This window comes from Coffea arabica, chromosome 2e, assembly GCF_036785885.1.
Source record: "Coffea arabica cultivar ET-39 chromosome 2e, Coffea Arabica ET-39 HiFi, whole genome shotgun sequence".
NCBI classification, from domain to species: Eukaryota; Viridiplantae; Streptophyta; class Magnoliopsida; order Gentianales; family Rubiaceae; genus Coffea; species Coffea arabica.
The window spans coordinates 10,604,905-10,619,610 of record NC_092313.1 but is presented as its reverse complement, the minus strand read 5'-3'; the positions used below and the strand labels follow the sequence as shown (position 1 = coordinate 10,619,610).

Sequence of the window (14,706 nt, the reverse complement as noted above, 5' to 3'; positions counted from 1 at the left end):
GGCGTTTTTATAAGTTTTTCTCTTTTTTAACCTTCCACCTTGGAATCTTGAACTTAATAGTAAAGAGAACCTTAAAAGTCCTCCCTTGACCATTGGACCAACCCAATGATTTGTTTTTACAAGTTATTGTAGCAAAAGTTGGAGAAAAACTTTGGTTGGATTGCACTTTTGTTTTTTCAAAAACTACTTTTGTTTGTAAAATTTACAGTAACAACTCAAAAAACACACACAATCTAAAATAAAACTACAAAAATTAAAAAATAAAAATAAAAAACCTATCACATTTTTTCTTCCACCCACTACCACCCCTCGCCTCCTCATTTCTTCGCGAACACCTCCGCCACCGCTTCTCCTCCCTCTTTTTCCTCAGTCCTTCTCCTCTCTCTTTCTCTTCCTCCTCTCCCCTTAATTCCCTTTCCCCCAACAAATTTGAGATGGAGGGGGAGGGAGCGACTCTAGGGAGAGGGAGAAGGAGATGGGGTGTGACTAGGGGAGAGGGGGAAGGGAAGGGAGAGGAAGAAGAGAAAGGAGGGGAAGAGAGGAAGAGGAAAATGGAGGAGGAATAAAGAAGGAAGAGAAAAAAGGGAGGGAGGAAGGAGAATGGTGGTGGTGATCATTGATAGTAGTAGTGGATGATGTTATTTTTAATTTTTAAAAAATATTTCAAAAATTTTAATTTTTAAAAAATATTTCAAAAATTTTAATTTTAAAAGTATCATAATATACATTTCTAAAAACACATTAAAAATATCTAATCATCTACCGTAAAAGTTTTTTTACATACATAAATATAAATTTTTTTAGAAATGCACTCAAAAACACGAGTGCAGATCCTCTGTCCAATTTTTTGTGTCCAATTTCCTGTCCAATGTGAAACTACGTAGTTTCACTTATTACATCTGCTGATGTGGCAACTAAAAATAGATGGCTGTTTGGTTGCCTTATACTTCTTTTTCTTTCTTCTTTTTTGGATTTCTTTTGTTTACATAACTTTGTTACAATTCCCAAAATCCTATTGCTACTGTTATAATTCCCAAAACCTGTTGCCACCATTTTCCGCCTAGAAGACGAAGGAAGTTCTTCAACAAAGCAATTTTTAACAAGGAAGAAATGGAATGCATTAGGACATTGAAACACTCACGGTGAGAATTTTTAGATGCAATCAACGTTCATCCCCCATCATACACTAAAGATTGATGTTAGTCGAACAAACTTCGCTTTCATGTAGTGGTGACGTTGGCAACAAGAAATATGTAGTGGTTTTGCTTTGGAGGAATTCACGGTGAATGGAAATTATTTGATAGGGCCGTTAGAAAGAAAAAGAAATATAAGGCAGCCAAACAGCCACCTATTTTTAGTTGCCACACCAATAGATGTAATAAATGAAACTACGTAGTTTCACATTGGACAGGAAATTGGACACAAAAAATTGGACGGAGGATCTGCTCTCGTGTCCAAAAACACCTAAGCAACACGGATCTTTTGTCTAAAATGGACAAAAACAAGGGTACAAAACAGACCCTTGGTTTAAACTGTACACCGATCCAAACCATTGAATTACTCGAATGCAAAAGCCAAAAAATGCTTTAGATTTATTGAAGTCTGAAAAAGTCCGGACACCAACCAACAGACACAAACTGGCCGTCCTCGCCCGAGCTGCGACTCCTATCCTGAGTAAACCTCCGCCAATAATTCAACTAACGCGGGCATCAGGTGTTGTACATCACCGGCGGGGCACCAATTAAAGGCAAAATAAAATCCAAAACCATCTTTCTTGTAATTGAGGCACCTCATGGATCTCCTCCGCTACTCAATCTCCCGATTACCTACGGCTAATCCTCACCTTAACTTCCCTGCACCTCTTCGTCGACGCTCTTTCACAGTCAGGTTTAATATCACCACTCTCCTTTTCTCATTTATGAAATTTGTCACATATTCTAGATTTTCAGAGTTAATTCTGTGAATTAAATTACATTTTGGAATTTTACCTTCATCAGGTCGAGCTTGAGTCTACCTTTCTCGGAGGAGAAAGCAGTGTACTACAAGCATCTTGAAGCTGCAGTCGACGTCGTCGAGAGAGCTTGTCGTCTCTGCGTCCATGTAATCTCTGCAACTCTTTTTTTTTTTTTTTTTCAATTTTAATAACTATGGTCTTTATTTTATAGTAATATGACCTTTACTTTCCCTACCTTTCTTTAATTTTCGGATGCTTGTATATGATTACTGTTTTTCATTTTGCTAGCTGAGATATTCATATTCAATTTGTGAACCTATTTTTTCCAGGTATTTAATTTATTGAGACAAAATTAAGGGTCTGTTTGGTTGGAAGTAAAATGTTTTCCTTGGAAAAATATTTTCCGTGGAAGTAATTTTTCATGAAAATCATTTCTCTTTCATCATTTTCAGGTGTTTGGTTAGCTTATTGAAAATATTTTCTTACTTTATTTTTCTGGTGTTTGTTTAACTTTTGAAATATTTTCACTTTTATCTCTATCTTTACTTTCTACACATTATAACTACATGTTTTTTCCCATGCAAAATAAGAAAATTTATCTCATTGTTTAACTTTAAAAAATCTTGGAGAAATGTATATATGAATAAAAAATATCTTCTTAAGCAATAAACAAATTGCTGGTCATTTAGTGTCAAATATCAATCAAATGCAATGCTTATTGTGACATATATCTTGCACTCTCACTGTTGAAAGTTTCTCTAGAAAAGAATGTTCCTATTATACATAATTAATTACTAGCATAGGATGAGTAGGATGAGGTTTTTTTTTTATTTTGAATATACTAGGGGGAGGGTTGGGTTGGGTTGGGTGGTACGGGGGAGGGAGTGTAAGGAAGAGGTCTTGGGTTCGAGTCCTCCTGTTTACACTAAAAAAAAAAGAACATGCTACAAGATGTTTTCAGTAAGTTTAGAACATACTACAGGCGGGATGCATGCATTTCGGAAAACAACTTCAGTAAGTTTGGAAGGGAAGTTATTTTCCATAAGATGAGTGAAAATATTTTACATAGGAAAATGTTTTCAGTAACTTTTGTGCAACCAAACACGGGAAATTAGGAAAATATTTTCCTGGAAAACATTTTCACCCGAAACAAACGGACCCTAAGACTTCATTTTTGCTTTCATAGCTTCATTGTTATTTATACTATGGATAGTGTAATTAAAGCTTTGGAGCAGAATATTAATTTTTTTCCCCAAAATTTAGGTTACTTTTGGATGGTATTTCTTAGAAGAGTTTTACAAAAAAGTTTCACTGTTGCATTTCGGACACAAGCGTATTTGTGAGATAATAAAATAACTAGTTGAAGAAAGTGCATGGAAAATCATGTGTTCAATATCACGGTCAAATGGATCCTTCCGTAGAAAAAAATTTAGTTTCAAATCTTTTCTGGAAATACGCATCTCTTTTCAAACTAGTTTATCTATTTTATCATTTTATGATTTCTTGACATCATGAGCCCAGAAAAAAAATACAGTACTTATCTTGATTATTTTTGTTATAAGTTCATTCGTCAAGTTAGCAGTTGGTTCTATTGGTGCAAAAAAAAAATGATTTACATTTTTGTTTTTATTGAGAACATGGGATTGTGTCAAATCGTTTAGGTGAAAAAATCTTTGTTCTCGAGTGATGGAAGTATCCTCGAGAAAAACGATCAAACCCCTGTGACAATTGCAGATTTTGGGGTGCAGGCTCTTGTTAGCTTAGGTAATAATGTCTTTTCTCCTGCCCTCCACCCATGGTGGTGAAATTATTGCATTTTACTAAGCTCCTTTGCATGAGTACCACATTCGTCTTTTTAACAGGATATTGCATCTATAGCAGATCTAAAGTTTTAGTTGTTATATAAAAGTTTGCGAGTTTTGGTGCAGTACTGCACTTCACAATTCTTGTGAGTTTGTGGTTCTGGTGCTGAGTACAACAAATATGTACTCTGTCCACATTAGAGTCATGAGATATATTGCAAGAAGATATGTACTTTACAACCTTCTGACCCGATTGAAAACTGTCTTCAGTACACATAGGAGTATGAGTTTTCCAAAGGCTGCATTCACGAATGGTGTACAAGATTACTCAGAGCTTCCTTTTGTTAGTCATTGAAACTTCTTTAGCCCATCCTTTTAACATTTTAGTCCATGTTATAAATGCCTAGGTGACTAATAAAGTGACTTTTGCCAAATTTCTTTTATTGGATACATCATTGTTACTGCACTGCATTGACAAGAGAATTGGGCGTAGTGCTACAGCTAATCATAGAATCACAAAGACTTGCATAGTGATGAATAACAGATTCCGTCTGCTTTATTGGGTTTAGCACTGTTTATGCTTCATGACTTGCTTCATTTAAAGTAAGATTTTCAGGGAGCCAGTTCTGGAAACTCATTTTTAAACAAATTTGTTGAGTTATACAATAAATCTTGAAACAGAAACTTCGTGTTTGTCCATGGAAAATGATTTACGTCAACTGCTCCTCTCTATCTGGTATTTATGACTTTTTATCCCCTTGCTTTTGTAGAAATGAGCAAATTATTTCCTTCTATTCCTCTGGTAGCAGAAGAGGACTCCATGTTTCTGCATACAAACAATCTGGTTGATGCTGTGGTTGATGTGCTTGCTGATAGAGCAACTTCCAGAGATAAACTGACACAAGATGATGTTTTAGAGGCAATTGACCGAGGGGGCAAGGATGCCTATGCTTTTGGACCTAAACCAGCCACTTATTGGGTGAGTTATTTTGACTTTTTAAACTCTTATTCAATGAACCCAGAACAGCTATGTTGATCCTATAAATAGCTGTTATGCTTTTCATTGTTTTGTTTTGCCGACGAGATTGTTCTCGAAAATGTGTATAACATATTTAAAACAAAAATCAGAACTGAGTGAAAACTTTTAGACAGAAGATAGAGGTAGTTATAAACCAGAGTTGGCTTGAGGAAGGAGAAAATTGGTATTTAAATAGTGTTTAAGGCTGAAATAATAGAATTGGCTGCCGAGCTTCTCTTTAGCTGTTAACCTGAGCCTTTAACTCCCTATATATCAGTTAATTTGTCCTTGTGTCTCTCTGCATGTGTGATTGATGGCAGATCCTCTGACAATGTTGAAATGTGTATAACATATCCAATTACTTCCCTGCACGTGAAAATGATATGAATGTCGTTTTACATTTGATGTTACAGTTTCTTTCTCATAGCCTTCTCCTAATGATTACTGTCAATGACATGATTTAGGTATTGGATCCCATAGATGGTACCAGAGGATTTGTAAGAGGTAGTGAGGCTCTTTATGTGGTAAGTTGTGCTTTGCTTGAGTGGTTCTCCATCTATTGAGACAATATCTTATAGATAATAGTAGGGTTGCTTACAATCCAGTGTTCTGCTAATGTATTTTCTGTGCAAGATATAAATAGTCAACTCTTTGACTTCACTTTCTTAGTAGCACCTACCTTTATGCATTTTTCGTGCCAATTCGAATAGTTTATACGCTCGCAATCACTTGGAGTAGAATTTCCAATTATTTCAATTGTTCTCTTTTTCAAATTGAGGTAAGCACGTGAACTGAATTTTCAGGTAGGCTTGGCTCTTGTAGTTGATGGAGAGATTGTTTTAGGAGTCATGGGCTGCCCTAACTGGCAGGAGAGCCACCCTGACAAGTCTAGCTCAAAAAACCAGGAAAATGAAAATGCTGTCTCCATGTCTGGAATAATTATGATCTCACACATAGGGTGTGGAACATGGAGAAACACTTTGTGGGAAACAACCAATATGATGGGTGGATTACTAGATAATTGGATCAGATGCTTTGTTGATGATTGTCAAATAGTTCATGAAGCACGCTTTTGTATTCCTGATAGTCAAACATGGGAGTCACTGCCATTATCGCTTTTATATAATGCAACAACTGAAGCTGAGTATGTTGGGAGTAAGGAGGTTCTCCTTCTACCTGCTTGCTGTGGAAGGTTTGATTTTATCTCATGGATTATTAGAATGGCATTCTTCAATTATTTGATTTACTTGAAATAGCTTAAAGCTGTGAACTCAATTGGTTTTATCCTGTCATTGGATGAGCGGGGAGCAAATTCTCATGTCTTCTTTTTGGATATCTTATAATTTTATTGGATGTATCAGAAGGTTCGGCATGTACTTTCATTTCAGACGCTAGTTAGTTTGCTAATGTTCCACTAAAATGCCTAGTTCTATGTCTACCTCGAAAGAACTCAGTGCATCAGATCTTGGAATTTTCCCTTGCCTTGTCAATCCTTGGTCTGATTGTTCTGCTGTGAGCTCCACTACACCATTTCCAACCTGAAGTAGCGTTTTCTCAAGGATAATATGGATCTGTGATGTAACAAAAATTTTGCGCAGCATCATTTACTTGTGGTCCGTTATATCAAGTGCTATATATAATCTACCATCATTCTTTGTTCTGTTCTTTGACCGTTTCATACATCTCACCATAGTCTTTTCCCTATTCCTTGGGGTTCTGTCAGATGTCACAATCAATCTCAAGCATGAGAATTTCACAATGGCACCACAAGATCTTTACTTCTTTGTCCAGTTTTCTAGTGTCAGACGTGTTTTTCTCTGTCCTCATCCGTCCAATGCATATTCCCCTGGTTTCTCTGTTTCTGTGGGCAATCTGGAGTTGTCAATAAAACATGGCACATAATCTAATTCAACCTTCTTTGTTGTCCCTTTAGTGATCAAATAACCTCTACACTTGTATATTCTCCTCAGTTCAGTGAGTTCTTCAAATCTATTCCAGAAAAATAAAAAGATGAGTAGAATGTGTAAACAATTTGATGAGATGTTTAATGATAATTTCATAGTTAAACAGATGGTCTTTATTTCCTGTGTACAGTTTGTGCAAGTATCTGATGGTGGCTTCAGGGAGGGCATCTGTTTTCATCCAAGGTGCAAAAGCTGGAAAAGTTATAAAGGTATTACAACAGCTTCAAGCCATTGTTAAGAGTGATTTCAGTAACATCATTGATGTCGTTACATTCAAAATGCAGGCTTGGGATCATGCAGTTGGTATTATTTGTGTCCATGAAGCAGGGGGAAAGGTACACTACCCAACTTCATTTCTTTGTCCGTGTGTACTAGTTTACCCCATTGGATTGAATAGCTAATTCATGAAACTCCGCACCTGAAAGATTGTGAAATCTACATTGGTGATTGTATTTGAATGAATCTGTTGCAGCATATAGTGGAACAACGTTCTTATTTATTTATTTTAAAAAAAAAGGGGAAAATTTTGAAAAGATACAGAAGGGATTGAAACCTGAAACTTAGTTCTGCTGCATACATGCACCAGGAGAACGGACATGCAAATGCATGGCAAACATTTAAAGCGAACTATCTTTTTATTTTCCATTAGCCTCAGTGTGGGCTGCTTTGTTGAGGTTGTACTTGGGACCTTCAACTTTTCCTACCTTTTGCTGTTGTTTTATGCCAATATGGTAGTATCTTTGTCAATTAAGGTAGTCTACTTGTACGCTTGGAAAGAAGCTTTTATTCTCTTTCATTTGATTATGTGCTATACAGAAGAAAAGTTGGTTATTTTCCTGATGCAGAATTCATAGGTCCACAAGTATAAATCTGCATTTTATACAGTTCTACTTTATTGCTGGTGAAAGATGGAAAAGGATTGGCTTGTTAACAGGTGACTGACTGGAGAGGGAGTGAACTTGATTTTGCAGCAGATCAAGTCAAAAGGAGAATCATATTTCCGTCAGGTGGTGTTCTTGTGACAAACGACAGCTTACACCAAGCTATACTAGAGATCATATCATCAGGTTCATTGGTGGATTCATAGTACAAGGCACTTGAGACCTCTTTTGACAACATCCTTCATTCCCTTTTTTTTTTGGTGCCTGTTTCACATTGATTTCTACATTTATGTGCCCTTGATGGCTTCATTCTTTCAGATTCCTGCTATTGTACCAAATACCTTGTTTTACCATACTGAGGTACATTGGTGCAGAGACAGAAGTTATGAATCATCATGTAATAAAATTGTAGACCGCAGAGGAAGTTGTTGCAAGTAGTAAGGGTTCATTATTTGTAAGAGGTTCTGAAGCTACTCTCGTTCATATTATTCATCAGATATTTTTTGTTTCTATGATTTTCAGACACTTTTGAACTCGAGATAGCTCTCTCTCTGGATATTGATATGGTTTATTAAATGAGAATATTCGACTTGTCTTAAGCTACCAGGATTAGATGTCCGTTCCACTAGACTATCTTGAAGACTCATTTTCGTGCTGTTTGTGATATTCATTTGCCAGCATTTGTTGCTATTCCTAACCAGCTAGGCTGCTCTGAGTACATTATCAACTCCAAAAGTTTGCATTAGTTTGGCAAATACTTGACGCTAATCTCATTCAAGTTTGTAGGCTTTTTTTTTTCGCAACATAGATGTCCTATAACCTACTCTAATCTAATCTAAGGGAAGGGGTAATGGGAATGGTCAACTAAGACCAGCCATATATTGTGGCAAATTTTTTGTGGGAGGCAGGGGTTGAAACCCTGACTTCCAGCATCACCATTAAGGTGATGACCACCGGATCAAATGGCCAGTGGCCATTCAAGTTTGTAGGCTCGTTGTCAATGTTTTCTCCTGTCGTACATAAGAGCCTTTTCTGGTAATCTGTACGTCTTTTCGTAGTAAGTACAAGCTTTTTGTCCCCTTTTTTCTTTTTGTGTGCGTTTAGTCGTCCAAGTTCTTGAAATTGAACCCCATGAATTGGCTTTTAAGTCAATAACAAACTTCCTAGTGAACAGAAGAACTAGTATTTATTAGTTTGGTTTAGTGTTCTAATGTCAAAAGTCCTTTGTTTGAATTATTGTCTGTCGAAAGTCTAATGAGAGAGCAAGACGTTCTCTCTAAGAGCTTCAACTCCATCCAAGAGTAACAAATTAGTTTAAGTTGCTTGCAATTTCCGATGAAACAATCTATTACTGCAAAGCCTCTGCGGACTTTTTCCCGGGCTTTGCCTTTGTTATATAGATGGCATATTTCTCGTATACTTTGTTCATCAGACACAAGTTGTTGCTCCCCTAATCTTCGAGGCTCTCGTATAAAAACGGTAAGTTTGCAATATTGCAATTGACAAAACAGCAAGTATCAAAATTGGCTTTTCATCCGCCACGTAAATGAAATACTAAAATTACATAAGCTAAAATTTCCTCTTCCTACAGTGCAAAATTAATCTAATTTTGTAATCTACTTGGGGTGTTATAAAAATTAAACAGTTCACTAGTCTTGTGGCCAATTAGATACCATAAGAAATCTTCCATTTGTCCCTTCTCATCAGAGTCTCCATTATTACTTACCACAAGAAGTTTAAAATTTGGGGTTCCTTTTGCTTCAGTTGAATTCAACCTAACATCGTAGCTTGTTCAAAATTAGCAGCTTTTTTTTTATATATATATAAAAAAAAATTCACTGTGTAGATTAAGCATTCTTCCACGATAATCCTGTGATGACACGCTTTGCTCCCGTTTAATGTCGTCCATGAGATAATGATACCAGAGATTTTAATTATTTATCATCTTGCTTGGAGCACCCACGTATCCCTCCATTACTCCTTTAATTTAATCTTTGATCTTTTCTGGGAATGGTCTCGAATTTCAATTACAGCCAGGTAATCTTCTTCTTCCTTGTAATATATCACCACGTTCTGATCATCCCATTAGAGTATTCTCCATTAACACAGACTCCATCCACATGTAATGGTGACTGAATCCCAAGTCAAATGCATGAAAACGCCCGCCGTCCACCCCTATAGCTTAAACAATATGCACGGGATTTCTTGAAATAGTATCCATATACCTCAAAATAGTTCTAAACAAATCATGAAGTCTCACCCACAACTGGAGATATGGCAACAAATAGAAAATTACATGAGCTTGATTTAGAATTCAGCCAGGGTTTGTTGGGAGCAATTGAGCAGCTCAAAACAGAAACTAGTTGCATTTTTAGATGATGTATTTCCACCTAATATCTATGCTATGCGTAGGCCGGTCGATTTGGAAACTTACGCATAACATCGCGGAAGAAAATCCCGGATTTGGACAAATTGTTGTCTCTTCTGTTATAGAAAAGGTTGTAAGCATTTGCGACTCTTTTTATGGTGTGAGTGCCTTAATCATGACAGCAAGCACGGAGACATTAGCCCAAGGTTATGGAATTGTAATATGTGCGATATAGCTAGCTGCCATAGTTTGATTCGTTGAGGTCAATCTTCCATGAAAAAAAAAACATAGAAGGGAGTGAAAATTTTCTAGATTTTATGTCAGCTTTCTCAATCAGAGAAAGAAGAGGAAGGGCATGGAAGCAAGCAAGCTGTATGGGGTTTGGTCAAAGTTGTACATAAGAAAAGAGCCTAAAGCATATCCGAGTAGACAAATAAAATAATATTTGACCATCTGAGCAAAGCAATAAAGTCGGACGATAATGAGACACTTTTGCACATGATTTTCACTGTTTCTGCAAACTCAGCTTCACATGAATTTACTTTTGCACAGGAAAAAGGAAAAGAAATAAAATGTAGATATTGTATACGCGTCCAAACGTAACCAGTTAACTGCGAAGGCGTTTGACTTTCTTTTGCAAATGTTCTCTTTCCATCCTAATTTTCCAGGTTTCAATTAAATAATAAAGGATAAACGACTCTTGCCTCCTTAGGGCTCCTTTTTTCTTTCTTTCTTTCTTTTTTTTTTTTTTTTTGTCTGTGCGTAAACTTTATAAGAGTCTCGACACCGTATTGGACCCTAACTAATGAATCCAGAATTGAGCACTGTTAAGCACTTTTCACGGCTGATTCTCCCGACTTTATTTCCTCCGTTTATAAGAATTGAACCAAAATCTTGTTTTAGGGACATTAGCTTCTTTAATTATCACTTGACCTAACAACCGTAGATTTGTACCCTAGGATTACTACGCTTTCGTTTTAAAGAAAAAGGATCAAATGTCAAAATTCCGTTGATCCAGACTTTATTTTCTCAAGATCACTAATGGAATCAATAAAATCCAAGGTCCATGGGATCAAAACTTTCATTCTACGTATGGTGCGGTGCATCCAGGATTTTTGTGTCTGCAACTCGACAGTGACAATTCAAAAGTATATATTGGTTGTAAATTAATTCCAAATCAATTTGGTCAAAAAAAAAAAAAGATAAAATTAAGAATTTGAATATTCTTTTACTGAAATTAAGAAATCAAGCTAGAAATGAAAAAGTAAAGGCTATGACACGATGTCCACTAATCAAAGATTACCACACTGATAAGTGACAACTGCGTTTGTCAATGCAGTAGAATGATGGATCTTAATTTGGTCTAAATAACTCTTAATCAGACCTCAAAAAGTACGGCATTGATGTTACATCACTTGGTGTAGTAGACGTGTCCCATTCTTGATGGGCTGAAGAGTCCCAGTTTTTCATGGTGCGGTCCCTCCAAGAAGGGGATTGTTAGGGTATTGCATAGAGCCACGTAGCAGGTGTTTTAGGTTTTTATCATATAAGGCCTTGCTTGGATTGCTGTTTTTCGTAGAAAAATTTCGTTATTTTCCGTGAACGCATTTCCTTATTACCTTTTTTTCTCACATACATCAAATCGCTACAGTAATTTTTTCATGAAAAATGACGAAAAATGCAATCCAAACGGGACCTAAGCATTCTGCTTAATGACAATAATAAATGTTTCCATTCCATCTTAAGCATTCATTAAATTAATAGGAACAATTAATCACAGATAAATTTGAAGAGTTGATGCTGGTCAGATTGAGTCGTCAGAAGGTTAATGCAATACTCATAATACTAATGTTGAATTTGGCTTGCCTTGGCTAGGCTAAAAGATGTCCTAACTAACATGGCACAACAAAGCTACTGTTTCAGCCAAGAAGCCGATATAATCATCAACTCTAATCATGCCCATTTTTTTTCTGTTTCCATGTCACGTCCCAAGATATCAATAATGTAAAATTCTTGCCCTTTTTTTGATTATGAAGTGAACCCTTTGAAGAGTACTGATATCTCTGCTTCTAGGTGTGGGATGTTTCACCTACCATATCCTCTATATATGTATATATATTTTTTATCAATCATGATAATTAATAATAAAATGGAAAAGGCTCCACATACGAAAATTGCAATAGCGCATGTATTGAGTACAGGTGTCTGTACGCATACATTCAAGAAATGATCTTCATGAATTTCCAGCTCGTTCAAAAGTTCAAACCGCCAGTGCTTAATTTCACCTCTGAAATGAGACGGGAGAGGGTGGGAGATCAACACGAATGCAGAGAAGGTCATAGGGTACAAAAATTTGCGGAGGTGATTTATGGGGATGTAGCTAGCATGCGGAGTTCGTTAATCATTGGCAGTCTACTCATACTTTGGATGCTGATTGCTATATAAAGTCAATAATCGAATTTGAAAATGTTTGACATTATAAATCACTAATAGCAAGCATCCAAGGTCATCCATCACTAACAAGTTCTACATTTTTCTTTCAAGACCATACTATACTGTTGAAGATTTAATCTTCTTCACATAGAGCCGTAGACTATACTGCAAGAAAAAAAGTACTCATATATGATAAGAAATTGCAGTTTTTTCTCCCTATATATGTACGGAGCCTGTGAAATTTTCATCATTTTAATTTACTAATTAGAAATGTTGACTACATGTTTAATTGATCTTATTTCTTCATGGATGATGCTAGATATGACGGCAATTCATTTGCTTTGGTCAATTCTCCATGTGGAAATGGAAGGCCCTTGCAATTGAAACTGTTCATCTCTGAAAACAGACAAAGACATCAGTTGAATTAGTGGGTAATAGGCCTAACTTTGCTTGCATTTGTTCTGTATATCACCTCTTCTTTTCCCGTCCACAATTTCCATCAAATGTCATTTTCACTTCTTGATTTCTTTTCATATTTGACCAAGACTTAAATATAATCATCATTTCCTTATTTAATTTAAGCGGTTCTGGGGCCGCAAAACCACAAAAATGTTTTTTTTTTTTTTTTTGCCTTCTTTTTAGGGTTAACAACCACGGATTCTTGATTTCTTACAGAAGGCAAAGGTAAAATTCTTCCCCTGTACCACTTTTTTTTTTTTTTTTTTTGGGGGTGTGAGAACCCTATGCATGAATATCACTCACGGGCATAAAATTGAAGGGGCTGATTAGACCCATTTTGTTTTTCCTTTAATCGCTGTTGTGTTTTTTTTTTTTTTTTTTGGGGGGGAACAGCGGTGGAGAAGATTCGGTGGTTAGAAAAAGCCTTGCCCTCCCATGAGTTTTTATGAACTTGTTTGGTCTCAACTCCCGTAATTAATCTCATGTTCAATAAATGCTCCTGCTTATATTTCGGCACATCCCAAACTCTATTATTGTCGCCTTGAATTGAATGCTCTCTCTTCAACGTTCAAACCCCTATCCAATTATTATTTCCCTTTTCGTTTTGTCTCGGTCTAAAATGATGAAATGAGCATTTATGAGTCCAACTAAACGCTAGACGGCCGCATGATTCCAAATCATATATTCTTGATTTTTTTTGAACAAGAAATTTTTTGATTAAAATAGGAATGCTGAACATCCCCTGTATTTTTTTTAAGAGAATCAATGATAGTTCCCTACTTACCCTTTGATGATTCGAACTCGTAATTTATCGGTTACAGGTGAAGCGTTTTATCAACTAAACTATTTTATATAATAAACAATCCCCCTGTATGATAGAGCCAAAGCGTAATATAACATAACTTCGGGTACCAAGAGTAATTATAACAATCGTACCAAGGAATTAGATACAATGAAGCTCTATAGGCTATGGCATGAAAAATGTATGATTGAACTAACGAAGCCTTTCCATTTGGCTAAAAAAAAAAAAAAAAAAAAAAACTTTTGCCACTAATTGTAAAAATGGTTGAGATTTATTAACATACAGTAATAATTACGTATGAAACACCTAGATTAATACGTAATGTCCTCTATATACAAACCCTACTCGCCTGACCAGCTCGGCTCTGCATTCCACATGGCTCAAGTCGGCTTGATTTCAAGCCATGCACAAAGACGAAACGCCGTGAAGTAGCAGGACTTTAGTCCGCTTTTGCGACACGAAGGTCCAGGTAAGGAGATCCCTGGGTTATACGTGTCCCTATTTCATGTCGATGACAGCTAATCTGATTCCAGGAAGCAAGATTGCTCACGCCCCAACTGGAAAATGACCTTAGGTTGTAGTTCCTTTATTTTTTTTTTCTTGGAAAATGGAAATGCCTGAGTTGTACTTTACATTTTACAAACAGATAATCATATGTGAGAGGAAACTATTTAAGAATTACCACGAGATTTTATGATTGATTAGTTTAATGTTTATTTGCATTTTTTATAAGATGAATGTGGATTAGTGGTAAACTAAACAAGTGCATGAGAATTCTTTCCTACTACTATGACGACAAGTCACTTTTCAAAGTTTTTTTTTTCTTTAATACTAATGGTATATTTGATAAAATTGAAATCTGAAATTTGAATGCGTTAAAATATATTGAATTATGAAGTACTAAATCTGATATATTTAAGTAAGCGTATATCATATTAAGTGACAAGTGAATAGTTTATCACCTATTTCTAGAGCAAGTTTTATTTGAAAAATTTAGTGTCATGTAATTAATTCAGATGTCTTAT

At 36.0% G+C, this 14,706-nt stretch overlaps 1 protein-coding gene across 4 annotated transcripts; it reads left to right on the top strand.

Annotated features, from left to right (window-relative positions):
- The first annotated feature begins 1,519 nt into the window (after positions 1 to 1,519).
- On the top strand, positions 1,520 to 8,129 carry LOC113730889 (putative 3'(2'),5'-bisphosphate nucleotidase, mitochondrial). Of its 4 annotated transcripts, none has more exons than XM_027255867.2 (9): positions 1,520 to 1,887; positions 1,998 to 2,100; positions 3,616 to 3,718; positions 4,527 to 4,735; positions 5,239 to 5,298; positions 5,578 to 5,966; positions 6,869 to 6,947; positions 7,023 to 7,073; positions 7,624 to 7,768. In XM_027255867.2, the coding sequence occupies exons 1-9, from the start codon at positions 1,793 to 1,795 to the stop codon at positions 7,678 to 7,680; spliced, it is 1,146 nt and encodes a 381-aa protein (XP_027111668.1). In that variant the 5' UTR covers positions 1,520 to 1,792; the 3' UTR covers positions 7,681 to 7,768. The 4 variants fall into 4 exon arrangements, with proteins under 4 accessions (XP_027111668.1, XP_027111669.1, XP_027111667.1 ...); XM_027255868.2 differs by having other exon boundaries at positions 7,584 to 7,654; XM_027255866.2 differs by having other exon boundaries at positions 1,521 to 1,887; positions 4,566 to 4,735; positions 7,673 to 8,129.
- The last annotated feature ends 6,577 nt before the right edge of the window (positions 8,130 to 14,706 follow it).